This window comes from Pelodiscus sinensis, chromosome 3 (genome assembly GCF_052426305.1).
Source record: "Pelodiscus sinensis isolate ZL-2025 chromosome 3, ASM5242630v1, whole genome shotgun sequence".
NCBI lineage: Eukaryota > Metazoa > Chordata > Testudines > Trionychidae > Pelodiscus > Pelodiscus sinensis.
This window is the reverse complement of record NC_143054.1, coordinates 187,383,986-187,403,956: the sequence shown is the minus strand read 5'-3', so window position 1 is coordinate 187,403,956 and position 19,971 is coordinate 187,383,986. Positions and strand designations below refer to the sequence as shown.

General features: G+C 39.9%; 1 protein-coding gene across 3 annotated transcripts in view; it reads right to left on the bottom strand.

Annotated features, from left to right (window-relative positions):
- Positions 1 to 19,971, bottom strand: part of WDPCP (WD repeat containing planar cell polarity effector) — a 248,485-nt gene that overhangs the window by 156,708 nt on the left and 71,806 nt on the right. For all 3 annotated transcript variants that reach the window (XM_075925595.2, XM_014569024.4, XM_075925596.2), the window contains 2 exons: positions 8,732 to 8,846; positions 3,710 to 3,843 (listed from right to left, as the gene is read on the bottom strand). In XM_075925595.2, the coding sequence (XP_075781710.2) occupies positions 3,710 to 3,843; positions 8,732 to 8,846 (249 nt within the window). The remainder of the gene's footprint in view (positions 1 to 3,709; positions 3,844 to 8,731; positions 8,847 to 19,971) is intronic.

Here is a 19,971-nt window from a genome sequence, read left to right as displayed (position 1 = left end):
CACAAAAAGCATGCAGTTAAAAATGCTAATGCCTTTTTTTTTGGGGGGGGGGGGGAGGGTGAGGTCTGGCCAAAATATAGTCATTCCCACTGATTTCTAGAGCAGTGGCTCTTAACCTTTCCAGATCACTAAACCCCTTTCAGGAGCTTGATTTGTCTTGCATACCACAAAGTTTCACCTCCATTAAAACACTACTTGTCACAGCACAGCATTACTGACTAAGTGCTTACTTTCTCATTCTGTCCGTACAAAATTTGAGTTTGTACAGACTTTGCTAGAGCTTTTCATGTAGCCTGTTGTAAAACTAGGCAAATATCTAAAAATGTCTGAAAGACCCCTGAAACTCTGGTTGAGAACCACTGTTCTAGAGAAAGCAATATTAGTATCGTCTGTAGAAGTCTTCCAGAACTCAGCTGAGACAAAATATAACAACCCTATAAAGGAACACAGAGGCTATTTCTGATTTCCTAGCACAGTGAGATGTTTCTGCGGATTAGATTTTTCCCTCTTTTCCAAGTAAAAGGGCACCACAGTTAGGTTCAGAAATACTCTTACTGCAATCCAGAATAAAAATGTGATATATAAGTATAAAGCAAACACAGGAGACATAGCCCTTACAAGGAAATGATCAGGATAAGCACGAGCTCATTACAATTTCTCAATTAAAGTTTAGGGGAATAGTTTGGCTTAGGGGCATCAGTCCTGCTTCTAAAGTAGCAACCTTAATAAATACTATAGGCAAGGCATAAATGTGCATCATTTTAAAGTAAACTGTATCAGCTCAGTTCCTAGTGAACAGTGAACTGTCTCAAATCCACGTTACAGAGGTTGGCTCAATCTCGCAAACACAAGTCACTGCTGAAAAGAGGCCCTGAACTGAAACAGCCTGGAAAATGTATTACTCACCCTAGCAGAAAGCATTCCTACCTTGCAAGTTAAAATGTATTATGACAAAACTTAAATCAAACACATTCCTTACAATATGCCTGCAAATTCCCATATAGAAGGAAACTAATTTCCTGTAGGTGATGGGGAGGGGGGAAAGGGGAGGGAAGAATATGAACTTGCACAAACAACAAGGAGCCGTGTGGCACCTTTAAAGATGAACAGATTTATTTGGGGATAAGCTATCAATGGCAAAACCTTGCTTCGCCAGAGTCATCTGACATGCCTCTTACAAAGTGGAGTTTTGCCCATGAAAGCTTGTGCCCAAATAAATGTTTGTCTTTAAAGGTGCCACAGGAATCCTCATTGTTTTTGCAAGAACAGACTAACATGGTGACGCCTCTGATAGCTTGCACAAGGTTGTGTCATTAATGTTTATCCAGGTTGTAGTAAGTGCAAACTCTCCTCCTCCTCCTGCTTACTAAATATCTTTCTGGCCTTTGGGGGAAGATAGTCTTCTGTCCTCTATTCTTGCAGTAAGTTAGAAACTTCAACCTTTCTGTTAGAAGCCAATGGCCTTCAAAGAGAACCTGGACGATTATTCTCATTATTTATTTTGCACTAGCACCTACAACGGTGGTTTTCAAACTTTTTTTCGCATGACCCAGTTGAAGAAAATTGTTGATTCCCACGACACAACATAATTTGACTAAAGTGTGGGCTCTGGGGTGGGCATGAGGACAAGAGCTTTGGGCTGTAGGAGAGGGCTTTGGCTTTAGGGGGGTGTCAGGGCTGGGGCAGGAGGGTTTACCTGGAGCGGTTCCCAGGCAGCCGTACAGCGGGGGCACTAAGGCAGGCTTCTTGCCAGTCCTGGCACCACAGACCATGCTGTGCCCCAGAAGCAGCCAGTAGCAGTTTCTAGCCAATGGGAATGCAGAGCTAGTGCTCAGGGCAGCGGCAGTGCATGGAGCCCTGTGCACCCTTCTGTCCCCCACTCTCACCTAAGAGCCAGGCCTGCTGCTGGCCACTTCTGAGGCGCAGCACAGTCTGCAGTGCCAGGATAGGCAGGTAGCTGCCTTAGCACCCCCACTGGTCACCTGATCCTCCTGAGCCAATGAGACCCAGTGCCTGACATTCCACAACTGAGTACTGGGTCGTGACCCATAGTTTGAAAAACATTGATTTACAGGACTCTGCTGAGCTTAAGACCCCATCGTACTAAAAGTCAAACAGGTTACAATCCAAATAGACAAAAACCAGGAGAAAGGGAATATTACAGCTCTCATTGTACAGCTGTGGAAATGAGCTATACAGTGATTAAACCACTTGCCCACGGGAACTGTAGTCATATTTCCCATAATGCCACCCTCTCTCCCCTACTCCTAGGAAATGAGCATTGTAACTAGACGGAGAATAACAACTTCTAAACATACAACTGTGAGACAAAAGCAACCTATTTATATGCCTACGATGTAGATATGGTGGGGTATAGAAGAGTCTTTGATCTTGAATGCTCCCTTGCAAGTTTTCTTTTGACAAAAATCAGTCTGGGAGGATTTACAATTCTTGAATCCCTCAGAATTGCATCTTCACATAGCATTCATGGTTGGCCTCATGCGCTGCTTCCTTCAACCTCTGTTCCATAAACCTCCTGTAAGAACATACCTCCTTCTGCACATGACCCCATCACTGCCGTCATCTTGTTTTTAACTCATTCAAGAATGCAACTTGCTGGGATCATCACAGTATCTCTTCATTTGTGACAAAAATCAACCTGACTTTTGGCACCGACGATTGTTTTGTTTCCTCTCCCCAGCTGTTTTTAATGGCCACAGTTCTGCACCATACAACATGTTGCCATCACTACTGCACTGAACACTCATATCTTAGGCTACCTCTAGACTGCATTGCTTTTCCAGGATACTGGAGGTATCCTAGGAAAACAACGCCACGTCCAAGGAACACGTTCGCTTTTCCGAAAAATGTTTTGAAAAAGCAGACGCACTCTTTCGCCATCCCTGTAAACCTTGTTCTACGAGGCACAAGGGATGTGTCAAAAGAGCACTTTTTTCCAAAATTTGGCACCATGTAGATGCGCCAAATTTTGGAAAAGCCTCTTTTGACAGAAAATCAGAAAAAGATACTCAATTTGCATACTGCAAATTGCATATCATTTTCCGATTAACCCTGCAGTCTAGCTGTAGCCTTAGTTGTAACACAGGCATCCCGCCACCTAATCAGAGGCCTTTGAAGATGCTGAAATGCATCCAATGTGAGCCATGCCTGCTGTCAGCCGATTACTCATATAAATAAAACTATTCACCCATTCAATGTCATTGGCTTCTACGTGTAGTGCCAGGCAAGTTATAAGCTTTATTTTTATAGGAGGCATGGATGCCTTTGGTTTAATCACCACAGATCTTGCCGTTTTCCCAGCATTAGGTATAGTTGGTCAATAGTCTCTTCAATGTCATCTACATACTCAAGATCTTCTACAGAGGAATAATTAAATAATCACACTTTTGCTTCAATCAGCTTTGTAACAATCTTCAAATAACTGTAACAATCTTACACTAAACATATTAAAAACTGGACCAATATTGGCACATCAATTTTTTAAAGGTAAGAAAGTATAATCCATTCAGATATTTTCTGACTTTGCGATATAAATTCATTTTTAGAACGCAAAGTATTTGCATTAGAATGGCAGGTAAGGAGTTATGTCAAAGACCAGTATTTTATTGTGCAATACTCTATCAGGCAGTCCTAGTGGTCCATAGCATAAAGTTGATATGGTATTTATAGTCTTCATTGACTGCTATACCTTAAAATCCAAGGAGGAGAGTTTTTCCAGTCTTTTGTCTACATCAGGAGAACCTGTCTTCTTTGTAAACTGAATAAAGCAGAGTTTGTTTTGCTCCCAAAATGACAAGATGATGAAACTGTCTGTAAGAACAGCTGAAAAACAAATAAAAATTGTCACCACTGTAATACCTACTACAAATAACAAATTACTGAGTTTTCCACTGAGACACTGAAAAAGCAATTTTTCTCAAGACCATGTCTTAAAAACTACACTGAAGTCTGTGTAATCTCCTAAAAGGAATCAATGTGTCATCTTGCCAGGACCTTCTTGGAAATGAGAAATAAAGCTTACGGTGTACTTAAATAAAACTGAATAAATTATCTTATATCAAATTATCACTCTAATCAGTGTTTTATTCCTGTCCCTCAGTCTCATCTTGGTACCTTCCTTAGTCTCTTGCCCAAAACAACTCCCATTGATATTTTGGGGTTGTGGCTTTGCACGGCACTGTTTGCATTTGGGCTGGTCAAAGACAAATTATTGTTTGAGATTAATTTGGTAATTTTACATTATCAGTCAAGAATAAACAATAAATGATGGAGCAGAGGCTACCACAGTAGTCAAGAATGTTGTTCTTCATATCATTTTTGTTATGGGCAAAAATGAAACTATTGAAAGTTTTACACAGGACATTCTGTTTCAGTGCTCTTGATCTAAATCATGTGCATGTCCATGAGTGAATGTATTCCTGAGAAGTCTGGAAAATGCCTGTGGAATCACATGGTATTGTGTTACCATCTAGTATAAATGGAAATATTTAAATGTAAAATAGATTAACTAGCACTACAGAGAAAACATAGGTTAATAAAGAAAATGAGTGATACAACACTGCCAATAATTTAAGGTTTCCCCAAACACTGAGCTGTGCTCTGAACAGTGAACATCTGTAAGAGGATGTGTGAGAATTCAGACAGCAATTTGATGGTTAGTAAATGACTGAAAATTGCTCTTTGGACAGAAATATGATTCTAGTCAAATTGTGAGATTCATTTTCAAGAATTAAATGCAGAAACCTATGCAAAAGGGATAGAATCAGGTTAAAAAAATAAAGGACCTGGTTAAGAAAAATCTATTTTAAAAACACCTTTGCATTTGTAAATAATACCCTAAATTCTTAGATCTATGAGAATTTTTATAATTTACTTTTAATAACTGATATTGATAGCTTATTCTTACATTACACTCACCTTGAACCATGAAAGTAAATTAGTCAGCTTTGCTTTTTGTTTTATAAACAGCTGCACTTTCACATCGTCAGGCGTTCACACAATTTTGCAATATTTGGTATGCAAGTGTCAAAGGAAAATGTTTGGATTTAAACAAACTGTGATCCCTGATATTTCAAAATTTCATAAAAGGAAACTTTTGAAACAAAACTTTGGGCCTAAACTAACTGACACTGTCCCTTTGATGCTACAGTTGAGATTTTTAACACACAAGAAAATTCACATGGCCTGTGTGTATATATGCAATTGCATACACTATATTACTAGAAACAAGCTTTAAATAAATATTTCTGCTACACTACAGACAGGCCTACATCAAACCTCAGAACACTCCTGAAACGTGGGTCTAAACACAGAGGAGGGATTGGAGACCTATGAGCAGGTGAGAGTGGTGAATAGAGAAAGTTGGTTCTTCAGACTCTGCAAAGCTCTGGTTGCTTGGATATTGGATGAAGGGGTGGGAACAGGAAACATGACTCTTATTGTTTAGACTGGCAGCACAGCTGGGACATTCAGAGCCACCTGGTGATTGCTAGGGTGCAAAACTAAATTATAGTCTTGGGTATCAGAAAAGATTTCAAGAGGGGCTTGGGAGGAAAAAGAGGGTGGTATAAGATATTATCAAAAGGACTGCCATCCATTCATAATTCTTCTTTCCTGAATCAGGCATATATTCAGGACATTCAGTTGTCATCAATACCTGGAAATTTGGAGTATCTGTTTAGATGAGCACACCCAGGAAAAGACCTATTTCCTGCACCCGATTAGGTCTAAAACAATCCTGACTACGCTGACCACAGAGGCCCTTAAAGGGAACAGGAATGCAGCTCTACAGGCTCATAATGCCCCAGTAAGCTTTCAAAGATTAGGCAGGGTACTGGGCTATGAATCTACCACATGCCTGCCATGAGATCACAATGTTTTAACAGAATTTAGGAATTTTGAAATGTCAAGAGACGTGGACGATAGTTATGACTATCCTGCCTGTTCTGCAAGGTATGTGACATTGATTTATGTAAATGGGGTCTTTTCCCATGCCAATCTTTTCTTTATTTAGCTAGTTTATTATATTTTGTTAAAGGATAGAATTAACAATAAATGCATCTGCCTCTTCTTCACAGTTGCAGCCACAAATTTGTACATATTTCATAGTTCAGAATTATGTTTAATAAAATATTAAAGTTGAATGGCTAACCACTCAAAAGTCAGGAAATATTAGTTAAGGCTATATATGCAACCTTAATTTAGCTCCTCGTGCATGCATTGTGTTACAATCTCTATTTTAGAATGGCATACAACTTCTCAAGCCATGCAAATAATGATCATGAAAGTTCTGCACATTTGTGTATTTTTGTAATATTTCCCATTTTTCTACATATATCATTGTTAAAATGGACTGATATCTTTGGATTTAGACTCCTTATATATTAAATACCATACAGCAATGACAAATTATTTAAGAAGCTTGTTAGATGCTGCATGCTAGCTTATCTTCAATCGTCAGCAGAGCCTTCTTTAAGTGCAGTTCACCAGGAGGACATTAACTAGGAAGCTATTTATTTTTGCATTTAAGTGGCCTTGTATGGCAGCATACTCTTTTTGTTGTATATTTAGGCTCCAATCCTGCAAACTGATTTTTGTACATAGATCCCCAGTGCCCAGGCAAATTTCTATGGACTTCAATAGGGTTTTACACAGGCATGTCTGACATTTTGGGTCAATCCGGAGGCCTAAATCCATAGTGTGTTAAGTTAATTTCTTGGGCTTTAATCTGACTTTGCATAAATGGATTCCATTTTGGCAACAGACTTTTTCTTTCCCTCCCGCTCAGGTATTCTTGTCAGTCCTCAGAATGTATGACTGGGCATTTCTGCTGTAAATAAGCTAGCTCCACATGCATGTATAGCAATATTCATTCTTTGCTGCGCATTTGATGATAACAAAAACAAAAAACACCAAACCAAACCAAAAGCCAAACCAAATACAAAACAGACTCTGAAAACCACACTATTAGGGCAAATTAAATCCAATGTCTTCTGGAGAAATTTCTTTTGTGCGCTGCTTCTCAAAGATGGCAATGGATATACCAAAAATTCAACCTTCAGCTCCTATTGACTGGACAATGGAAATGTTCAAAAAGTTCATAAGATTACTTTTTAAAATTAGAAAAAGACACTTTATCTGGCTCTCATTGAGCAGAAGTATGTTGCCATTTTTTTAGCACAAACTTTAACAAATATTTCACTTTCAGAACTGAGCATTTTTAAACTGAAAGTTGAAAATTTCAGAAAGTTATGAGCAAGTGAAAACAAAGGATGGAATAGAGACCATTTTGTAACCGTAACTTTGGAAGTATAACTTTGATTGTTACAATTTTCTTGAGAGGTATGATTGTTAAGATTTATTAATTAATCAATCAAATATTAGAAGGTTAAGTAATTTTTAATTTAAAAAAACTGTGAAAAAAGTAAAAAAACCAGGGAATTCTAAATGACAGTCTCAGCACCTATGTCTCTTTAGGGTACGTCTACACTAGCTCCCTAGTTTGAACCAGGAAGGCTGATGAGGGCGACTGAAATTGAAAATGAAGCGCGGGATTTAAATATCCCGTGCTTCATTAGCATGTTCCCGGGCGGTCGCCATTTTGGAAACTGACTAGCCCGGAATAACTGCCCGCGTCTACACGCAGCAGTGAAACAGGAGTTTGAAGTAAACCCCTTAACTTGAATTAGCTGTTAAATCTCATTCCATGAGGTGTAACAGCTAATTCGAGTTAGGGGTTTACTTCAAACTCCCATTTCACTGCCGCGTGTAGATGCAGGCAGTTATTCTGGGCTAGTCAGTTTCCAAAATGGCGACCGCCCGGGAACATGCTAATGAAGTGTGGGATATTTAAATCCTGTGCTTCATTTGCAATTTCGGTCACCCTCATTAGCCTCCCTAGTTCGAACTAGGGGGCTAGTGTAGATGTACCCTTTGTGTATCTGGGCCTAAGCCCCCAGATATCAAAGGGAGCTCTCATGCACTCAGATGTACATTGATATTTAAGTACAAAACTTGGACTTAAGCTCTGAGTACTCAGAGTAAAATTCATATCTACTCAGGTGCAAAATGAAATTGTATATTCGTGATCATTCAGATGCCAGGATACTAATGTCTGATTATAGTTCTCAATGGAAGTTCGCAGTGGAGCATTAACAAAACAAAAATGAAGAAGACTTTCATATTACAAAGCTGTTGTTGAAAACTGACATATTTCATATACACTGGATTTTGAAATAAACACATCTCACTGAAATAGCAGTCATTAGCAATTAGAAATATTAGTTTTCTGGGAGCCTACAATTTAGAAATTAGGCCACTCTGTGCAGTGCTATCCTGTTATTTTTTATAACTGAACATTCTGTATAGATATAAAAATCCTGCTTAATGAATTATTTCATTCTTATCTGTTTCTGTCCCTTTCCTCTGTGCATGAAGTAACCATGCAAACAGCTGCAAGTACTAGTGTTTAAATTGTGTAAGAAACAGAATTTTAGAAAATCCATTCAATATTTGACAAGACTGAAATCTTTGATGTTAAGTGTTATTCCCAAACTGTTCTTGGTCCTGAGAGTTCTAATGATGGCATTACATGCAATTACTTGTTGTATTTGCAAGTCCCCAGTGGCAATAATTAGTCTACCTGTTGACATACTATTTCTCCTGCTCTATTGTTAATGTAGGCAATTGATTTGCACATGGGTGTAATTACCATCAGTGATGGTGTCGGAGATGAGCTTCCCCACCAGGGTCCTGTCAATCACCACTTTCTCCAGCTGTGGCCCAGAAATGCTTAGGGACACCAGCACACCTGAATGAAAGAGGAGCTAAATCCAAGAGGCAGAAAATAAGACATCAGGAAACAATAATCAAGAAACTGGAATGTTCCAAAGTACATATTAACATTTCTCTGTGTTACACAGGAATCTAACTGCAAAATCACACAAAGGCTTTTATCTTGGCCAACAAAATATATTACAAACATGCACCATGAAAGCTTTATCAATGAAAAAGAGAACTAGAAAAATGCATCATGACTATCAACTACAAGTGCACAATAACTAGTTATGCTGATCTCTTCAAAACTACTGGCCTAAGTTCTCCATATGTTCTACTCAAACACCTGATTTTCAGAGGAGGAGGAGGACATTAACGTAGGAGAAGGACATTAATTTAGTGTCTTTTTGCATGTGTTTGACCCGCAATTCACAAATTTAAACATTATAAAGAATAATTTCACATCCTCAGTCAGGAGATACTCTAAAAGTTGCACTGACATTTTAATTTCACCTCGGTTTAATTTGCACACAGACATTTAAAACATCAGCTGTCTTCCATCTCTATTAGCTTTGATTATTCATGTGCTTTTGAATGTATATAATGGTGGCCTGATGCCCTAATGATAGGCACCTAATAAATTCGTACACAAAAAATGCCCGCCATGAAGTCTCAGAGGTCTCTCAGTATAGAAGGAACACAAAATCTAAATACAGTACAGTAGAGTCTCTCAGCTCACTTCAGAGTTAATCAATCATCCCTTATTAAAGTCACCTCAATTAAGTGGTACTGCAGACCAACAGTGAGTAGCAGTCTTTTCTGATGCCATAGCATGGCATAAGGGGTGTTGCTTGGTGTGAGGGACAAGTAAAGCTTTGTTTTTGCCTAAATAATCCACAAAAAGGTGGCTGAATTAAATCCACCATTGCAAAATAATGCAGAATAAAGACCAAATACTTCTGCTCCACCGTCAACTGACATTATCATGCCAGAGCATACTACAGCATAAGCAGTATGTAAAAATCACTACAGGTTATCCTCTCTAGTTAGCAACATCTGTGGTCCAGCATGATTTTAGTTAGCTGGATGTCCACTTATCATGGGTGTGGCCAAGTTTCCCATGGTCCCATAAAGTTTATTTACAGCCACCAATCCTGGTTCTCAGCGTTCTGTGCTGTTATTTAGCTCTAATTTACCCCTAAATGTCTTCTAAGAGTCCACAAGCAGTGGAAGTGTTGGTAATGCTGCTAGACAACATTGACCTCTCGTGATTCAGCAAATTCTCTGGTTCGGCACTGGTCAGGTCCCAGGGTGCTGGACTAGAGAGGCTCAACTTGTATTAGGGTAAAAAGATATTATTTACTGGACTATCTTGCTAAAAAGGGGCTAAGCTAAGGATAAATTTGGCACTTTTTGTCCATAAATGGACTAACTGGTTGTCAAAATTTAGGGGTTATTTTACAGCACCCTGAATGCATAATGAATGTCTGTGAAAAAGCATTGAAGAAAATCAGCAATGTGGGGTTGATTCCCAGCGATACCACAGCACTGCTCAGTGTATCTAGGAAGAGAGTATTTAATTGGCATTATGCCACTTTCCCCTCTCCCGCTGCTTCTGCCACATGGCACCAGGTCTGCTCGGTGATCCCCAAAGCCACATCTTTGGGCGACAGGGTTCATGGGGGGGAGAAGGTGGGGCAATGGTGAGAAGGGACATGGCTTGGGGGGCCTATAATGGATAGCCCCCTTCCCTTTCCCGAGTCTTGGGATGGATTGCACAATCACTCTGGCTGGGGATGGCCTGTGGGCTGGGAGTTTGAAACCCCTGTTTTAGATAGTATTATAGATGACAACTCTCTTTTTTGGGGAAAAGCCAAGAAGTTAGTTGAGCTAGTTTGCAGTGGGTTTTTTTTGCTGACATTTGTAAAGTCCAATCTTGTTTTCTTGAAGACAAACCAAGACAAACACACATAAGGAGGAGGAGGAAAGAACAGATTAAAAAAAATAGTTCCTGCTTCTGGTGCCGTCTTTCACTTGCAGCCATACTCGTGGAAAAACACAGACACAGCACATAGTCTGATTGACACCCCCACCCCCAGGACAAGGCAAACTTGTACCAACATTGGACTAGTTAGGGCCTTGCTTTCTGATCGCAGACTAACAAAACATTACAAAACACACTCTTGGCTGGCTATCCCACAGTCTTATTAGAGAGAAGGCAAAAGCACAGAGATTAGAAAGAGGAGAAATAAAATAAGGAAGAAAAAGAACATCTTTTGGGACTAGGACAAGGAAGGCCCAAAGGTGTTAGCGCAAATTCTGGGGTCCTAGCCAGCCATAGTCATGAGGCTTGTTCGTACCAGTTCTCCCATCTTTCAGCCAGCAGCACCTACATCCATCAATTTTCCACACCCAGTCTCTTTCTGAGGATGCCCAAAGGGAGCGATGAGTGAAATAGCCCACCCCTCATTATTTTGTCCACCCATTAGAACTAATTTCCAACATACCAACTTTAGGTCACTGATTTCCAGCTCCAGACTTAATTTTTTACCAGGAATGGTCTCAAAATGGTCCCTGAGTTAGATCAAAAAGCCTTCTTTGTTCCACCTACTTCAGTTCACTTGTCTCTCTTTTTCACCTTTCCCCATCAAGTCATCATTATAGATTACTGTAACATGTTATAAACTTTTTCCTGCTTTCCTATAGTTAGGCTCACATCATCCCACAGATTTAACCCACCTCACTGGACAAACTTATATGCCTGGTAAAAAAGAGTAGGGGGTAAGCTAATAAAGTTAGTCTACTGCTTAAAGTTAGCCTTTGTCTGTCTCCATTCAACTGCATGCCCCGATCAACTTTGTAGGATCTGCTCTGCAAGTGTGGATCGCTGGATCACATTGTGCTCTGGTCTCACCCCTCATGCCACCACTTCCAAAGAAGAAAGTAGCTGGCTACTGCAGCTTGAAGCCAGAGGAATCTTCAGTTGTTGCATTAAAGCAGTGTTAAGTCCTCTTGGTTGCATCACTGGAATATCGTAAAGGGGACTTACTATGGGCCAATGAGCCAGGATCGTATTTATATTTCTAATTTAAATGTATATAATTTTAGAATTCTATAGTTTAAAATTTGATGCTTGCTTTTCTAACAGATGTTATCATAATAACCCACGTCTACTCTATGTCACAGGTGTGAAACAAACATTGATGTACAACATGCTGTTAGATGGAATACCAGGCAAAACTTCCTTGCAGTGAGATCTATTAAATTGTATAATAGTTTCGAAAGGAAGCAGCAGGAGTACCATTACTTTAGACTTTTAAAAATGAACTGCAAAAGCAGTAGGAAGTATATAGTTGGGAACAAACCTGAATTGATAGTGGCATGGATTAGATGACCTGAGAGTTGGTCTATTTCTAATTTATATGAACACATTATGTTGTCAGAGATGCAGAGATATTTTCATTTATGATTTTTCTTTTTGAGTTTTGTGTTTTCCACATTTTGATTAAAAGGGAAGAGAATGATTTCCTTTGACAGTGTTTAAGTACAGGCAGCAATAGGGACACGAATTTGAGCTGGCTTTTTTTCTCATCTACGACCCTACTATACTATCTTTGCAAAATGGCAGTTATACACATCTTTATGAATTAATATTAATTTTATGCATTCTGCAGCAGTGAATAGAACAACATATAAACTAATGAAATATTTCCTTCTTTCCTTTATTAATATTTTTAATGAGAAACTCCAATCTATTTTTTGTGCTAATTTATGCTGGGTTTTAAAAACTAATTGGCATGATATTTCAAATACAAAACAAACATGCCTGCCATGCAAAACATACATTAAAGGCAGAAGAAAAAAAATGTAGTAACTTCCCATCCTGACAAAGACTAATCTTGTATTAATCTGAAGGCACATACAATATGTGAAAGGGTATGTCTACATTGCATTCCTCCTTCGAGAGGGGAATGCAAATGCAGACAAACGAAACTGCAAATGAAACGTGGATTTGAATTTCCCACGCTTCATTTGCATAATTGCGTCCAGCCACTTTTCCAAAATACTGTATTACAAGAAAAAAAAAGTGGTCCATATGGGATTATTTCAAAAAGAAACCTTCCTTCAAAATAACCCTTAAACCTCATTTTTTAAGGAGTAAAGGTTATTTCGAAGGAAGGGTTTCTTTTCGAAATAACCGCTTTTTTTCTAGGATTATGCTATTTAGGAAAAGCGGCCGGCTGCTATTATGCAAATGAAGTGCAGGAAATTCAAATCTGTGCTTCATTTGCAATTTTGTTTGTCTGCATTTGCATTCCTCTCTTGAAGGAGGAATGCAATGTAGACATATCCAAAGAGTCCCAGTCATGAAAGATGTCCTTTAAGGTTCTATTCTAGTAAAAATGTTAGGCACAGTTACACGCTTGTAGTTTTTATTACAACTTTTCAAAACTTCAATTTATCCTTATGTTGCAGTTAGATTAGATAAAAATAATTTATTTCCAATTTGATAACGTGAGTCTAGCAAGGTCTGACTACAGTTAGTTATAACTGTCTAATGAATTCAGCTGAAAAAGTAGGTGAAAAATTGACCTAACTACGAGAACAAAACTACAAAAACAAAAAAGTAATACATTTACTATGAGAAAGTCTTCATACTCTTCTGAATTGTGCAAGCTCTAAAAAGCCTGGGATTATTAGGTGAGCAAAACATCAACCTGCCACACAAGGGAAAAACACACTAAATCCTCGAGTTTCAAACTGGATGATTTGAGTAAGGGGGTTGGGTAAATAAATTTCCCATCACTTTTGCTCTATAACTTCCTGTTCTTGGTAGTCAATCTGTCTGGTCATCCAGGAAAAGTTTACAACCTTAGAGCATTAGAAATTCCTCCTTCTCCAAAAAGTGAGATGCTGTGGTGCTCTGCATTTACTTGAGAGATGAAGGCAATGGGATAAGCCAAGCAAAATAGAGATCTGTTGGAGATTACTCCCTATTTTACAGAGAAGGGATATCCACCATGTCTCTCTGGCAACAATCAAGAAGAGTGCGTTTTGGTTTGTTACCCCATTCAGTCAGCAACATAGGTACCTTCTACCTCTCAAATGACTCTATTAAAGTATCAAAGCTACATGATTGTTATTGTGTTGCATCTAAATTGTCCATTTTATATACAGGCAGTCCCCGGGTTACGTACAAGATAGGGACTGTAGGTTTGTTCTTAAGTTGAATCTGTATGTAAGTAGGAACTGGCATCAGCCGCTGCTGAAACTGATCAGTTTCAACAGCCGCTGAATCTGGACACCAGTTCCACTTACATACAGATTCAAGTTAGAACACCAGGCATCCCCAAGTCAGCTGCTGCTGAAACTGATCAGCAGCTGATTCCAGGAAGCTCAGGGCAGAGCAACTCTGCCTCGGGCTTCCTGTAGTCAGCCACTGGTCAGTTTCAGCAGCGGCTGACTTTGGGACGCCTGGGGCAGAGCAGCTCTGGTGCTGCTGGCTTGGTCCAGTAGCGCGGCTGCTCCTCGGAGCTACTGGACCAACCCAGCAGCACCCCAGCTGCTCTGCCCCAGGCATCCTGATTCAGCCACTGCTGAAACTGATCAGCAGCTGAATCAGGATGCCTGAGGCAGAGCAGCTGGGGTGCTGCCGGGTTGGTCCAGTAGCGCCAAGGAGCGGTGCTGCGGGACCAACCGGCAGTGCCCCACCTGCTCTACCACAGGCCCCCGGCTTTGCTCCACGTCTCCCTGGTCTGCTGGGGGGGCACTAGCTGCGTCCCCCCCCCCCAGCAGACCAGGGAGACGCTGAGCAAAGCCGCGGAGGACCTGGGCCGAACCGTGGCGCTTCCCCTGGGCAAGGAGTCCTCAGCATCACCCAGAACATGATGCAACCCCCCTCTCCACCCTGGCACTTCAGCGGTAATTTAAAGGGTTTGGGGCTCTGGCTGCTGATGCTAGCACAGGAGTAGCAATGGCTGGAGTCCCAGGCTCTTCTGAATCACCAGGTCCTGGGCAACTGCTCCCTTTGCTCTCCCATAGGTAGGAGAACATATTGGGGGAGAACAGCCTGTTCAAAGGGAATTTTGGGCCAAATGCAACCAAGTACTTAAGCTCATGTTTAACTTTAGGTCTCTATTTCAATACTTCTCTATTCAGCAGGGCACTTAAGTACAGGCTTAAGTTCCACTAAACTAAAGTCAAGTCCTAACATTCAGGGGCACCGACAGGCTGGCTGGGCCCCTGGGCAAGGTGTGGTGGCTCTGAGCTCCCAGAAATGGCAGGGCCTCATGCAGAAAGGGAAGGCTGCAACGCCCGAAGGGTGCTGCCCTGGCACACTCCTCTGCTCCCTTGGCAGCCCCCAGAGCTCCCCAGAGTGCACTCTGTGACACTCCAGGGGTGATTTAAAGGGAGCACTGGCAGCCAGAGCCAAGGGCCCTTTTGAATCAGCAGGTCCTAACTGCTTCCTTTGCCTGCTCCCCCACCCCATCAGCGGGCCTGAGAACATCCAACCCAGATCAGGGAATATGTAAAATGGGTCCTGGAATTGCAAAGCAATTCTTGTTTCTTATTCAAAGCAGGATCACAGGGTTTTCACCTACTTCTGCATTGCAGGTTGCTTTTCTCCCTCACCCCACTGTAATTATTCTGTCATTTTCCTCAGAATAGCTGAGGCTAGTGTTGTTACATGTTAATATTTCACAACAATCAATGCATGTGTGAGTTTAGCAGTTTAGCCCTGGACCTCTACCAACATGTTATGAACTAACTGCTGTGATTAAAAGCAAATAATTTAATATGATGGACAGTGTTCCTATTACTAGCTGGCAAGAAGTACTAACTTCTCATATATTGTATTCACATAATATCTTGATTCTGACATCAGATACCCTGGCATGTATCACCATATATCTTGCTAAATCAGCTTACTTGCGTGCACATGCCTAGCAGCTAATTGCACAAGCTACGTCAGTACATATTGCTCTGTATCCCAGCTCACCAGTAAGTTCTAAATGTGCAAACGACTGTAACATTAAGAGTATTAATGGGCTTGTTTAGTTTGGAAAAAAGAAGATTAAGGGGGGACATGATAGCGGTTTTCAAATATCTAAAAGGGTGTCACAAGGAGGAAGGAGAAAATTTGTTCCTCTTGGTTTCTGAGGACAGGACAAGGAGTAATGGGCTTAAAGTGCAGCAAGGGAGGTTTAGATTGGACATTAGGAAAAAATTCCTAACTGTCAGGGTGGTCAAATATTGGAATAAATTGCCAAGGGAGGTGGTGGAATCTCCCTCTCTGGAGATATTTAAGAACAGGTTAGATAGACATCTGTCAGGGATGGTGTAGACGGAGCTTGGTCCTGCCTTGAGGGCGGGGGGCTGGACTCGATGACCTCTCGAGGTCCCTTCCAGTCCTATGATCCTATGATTTATGCACATATGCAAATTGCAACTTAAATAAAATCAAACACTAAGTTAAAATGCAAAATTCTTATTATTAGCTGCCAATATTCACTTCAGCTATTGTGCATTCATATAATAAAATATGTAAATACTGGCATGTGTTAATCCTACACTGAAATGTGCAGGTAAAAACCAAGAAGTTAGGAACTAGATTATTCAGCTAGCCCTCATTAGTTTTGCAAATATTCATTGTACACCAAAGCTGAATAAATAGCTTTATATCACAGCACTGAATTCTCATTTTTGTGGCAAAAGACTTTGAAGCATTCCAGAACACTGAGGAATGATACCACAAGTGAAAAGTAGCTACAGTTTCTTAATAGCACATTCTAATTAAAATGTTAGTGAAATTAATTGACAACATTCAATTGTTATTCCTGGCCAGAATAGGAAGGAAGAATAATTTATTTATAAATAATAATGACATTTTACTGGAAAAACCTCTCGCCTTCCTTTTCTGTCAAAGCATTTCAGTCTATTTATTTTCTTCTTTGACAACAACTAACAGAAGATTACAGGATTATTTCAGCAGCTCATCACAGGTCATCAAACTTTGGGTTTAGAACTACAGTACTAACATGGTATACATTCACATGCTATTGGAACTAATAAGGACAGAGCTAAAGAAGAGAGCTCAGTCCTTTAGGACTCCACTAAGCTCTCTTAAATGGAATACCGCCACAATCCTTTCAAAAAAATTCACAGTACTTGTCTATTTTTGTTAGTCTCCAAGGTGCTATGGGACTCCATGTTGTTTTCAAAGTTACAGACTAACACGGCTACCCCTCTGAGTACTTGTTTAGGTTATGTTTGCATGAACTCGCACATTTTGTATTTCTATAAGATACAAAAAATAGTCACATGTATCTACAGTATTGCAAGAATAAAGAATATAACCAACGAATTTTTTTGGCAAAGGAAATCATATAAATATAAAAATTTCCAGTGCCATGTCTGTCAATTGCACTGGACAGGGGGGCTTCCAGGGGACAATGCCCCCCACTTTTTAACTAAGGCATAGTAAGGGGACAGGGAATGATGCTGCCTCCACTCCCCACTGCATACCTTAGGCAGGTATGGAGCACCACTAGCAAGAGGTGCACTTTGCGGAGCGGCAGCTGATAATGGGGTCAGCTCTATTGCTGCACTGTGTAGTCCCTGCCAATGTTGCTCTGCTCCCGTCCAGTTTAGAGGGCAACCCTGCCCTCTGTCCCCAAACTACATTCATGTTAAAAAAGGGGGGCACAGCTCCTTGTCTCCCAAGTTCTGGTACCAGTGGCTCTTCCCAATTTTACAGAAGTTCTGGTCCCTTTGATGTTCATCATATAGGAAAAAGTGATGAGAGTAGACACAAAATTACACTTTAAAAAAAGTGCAGAACTAGGACATTATGGTTTAGTGGTAGTTCTAGACAATGGCATGCAGCTGGATTCAATTTAGAGTTTTGAAGTCAGATGTCCAGAAGTATGTGCACACAAAGGACCATATGATTTGCATGCCTACTTACTCTCTATGAGTATGTCTACACTACCCCGCTAGTTCGAACTAGCGGGATAATGTAGGCATACCGCACTTGCAAATGAAGCCCGGGATTTGAATTTCCCGGGCTTCATTTGCATAAGCCGGCCGGTGCCATTTTTAAATGCCAGCTTGTTCGAACCCCGTGCCGCGCGGCTACACGCGGCACGGGGTTCGAACAAGCCGGCATTTAAAAATGGCGCCGGCCGGCTTATGCAAATGAAGCCCGGGAAATTCAAATCCCGGGCTTCATTTGCAAGTGCGGTATGCCTACATTACCACCCTAGTTCAAACTAGGATGGTAGTGTAGACATACCCTATGTGTAACTGCAGTACTGTGCATGCAGTCTTACTGTCATTTGCACACACAATTAACATGACTGAATATTTAATTTTAGTAGTTGTGTATGTGCATTTGTTTGAGTCTCAATTTATTGTTCCCTAGGTTGGTAAGAGCCTGGAGATTCAAATATTTTTGGAATTTACTCTTTTCCAGCAAATAAAATAATATTAAGTGTTTTTATAATTTTTTTTATAATTCATTGATTCAAAAATATGGCATTCTGTTGTGAGAGACTACAGTGCTTTGCACATCTTCCATTGGGCAATTCATGAAGGGAGGGATTTACTCCCTTTCACCAGATCTGTGGGGGAGAAATAAGTAGCAATTCAGTGTAGGATACTGTATGACATGAAAAAGAATTGATAAGTAGGAATTTTGCAAATTGCCCTACTTGAGAAGAACTCTCCCAGAATATTCATTTTCCTCTGTTTTATTTTCACTTGTTGAAGAAAAACAGTTTATTATGAGGATGGCGGAGAGCAAGATAACACAAACGTTTTGACTGGATGTTTTCTGGATCTTCTACATCATTATGGGAAAATTCAAGTCTAGTTACTTATTGTATAAAATTCTGTTTGAACTGTGATAATCCCAAATGCAAAATGTTTTAAGTAAAGGAGAAAGCAAAGGAAATTGCTTAAGACAGAAGTAACTATTACTAATACCTTTGTTTTCACCTCTGGCTAATTTTCAAGCAAAATATAGTCAGAATATATATTTAAAAGTTGATATAGCAATCTCTCTTTTCCTCTCCTGTCAATTTCACCCATACCTTGTAAGAGAGATACTTTAATAGCTATATTGTTTTGTGTGCAAGTCTGTGTGTATGTATGTGAAGAATTTCCTGAGAGAAACCCAAGTTGAAGAAATGAGTTTTACATAAGGTAGCTGGTGAATCTATGATGTAGCATTTTAAGGGAGGAGTGACATAATTCTGGCTTGAAGAACTCCCCTGGCAAGAAGCTCCAAAATTCAAGGAGCCAGTCCTTAAAGTACAGGCTACAAATGGCAGCAGGCTCTTCAGAGGACAAGTGTTCCATACAAGTAAGGAGCGAGAGTTTAGAGAGGCGGGGATGTGACAGGAAGGAAAAAAGATATGGGGAGACTAAGTAGAAAGAAACAAGTAAGGATACATAGCAAAAGGGTAACAAAAAATAGGAACAGCCACTTTTTTGGGGTAGGGACACTTAAAGCTGATCACGACGCAGCCTCTCTGATTCACATACTTCTTCCCTTCCTCATCTGTCCTCCCAAAAAATCTGGGGCCTCAAATAACTCCACAGTTCATATTTAACATTAGCTTTATAAGATTAGCATTCACTGATGAAGTGTTCTTGTTAAAACAATTCTGGAAATTTCTTGAACATAAATGGAACTTGGATACGTTAAATATATTTAACAAACAGGATCATACAAATTTGGAACTGTTTAAATTTAAGTTTCACTGAAAAAAATTGAAACATTTTACAAGAGCAAAGTACAAAGTTTGTTTTGAGAACTACATTAGTAACATTTTTAATAATTTCAGCTTCAGTGCTGAAGAAGTTTTAAACATGGCACATCTTTCTCATAAGCACTAAAGATACAGGGCTATACAGAAAAGTTCCAAGTGATAAAATACTAACCATAACTCCCATGCAAGTTGCTGAATCAGGAATTAGGACTCTGGATCACACATTCTAATATGCCATACTGTTTCCACTTACCCTAATGCTCTATGCTAATGAGGATGTGAACAGATGTTTCCTTTTTATAGTGTATCTGTCCTCAATATATACATAATACACTATATATATACATATATGTATTTTGTATTATATATATATGTATTATATCTATAGTGTATTATGTAT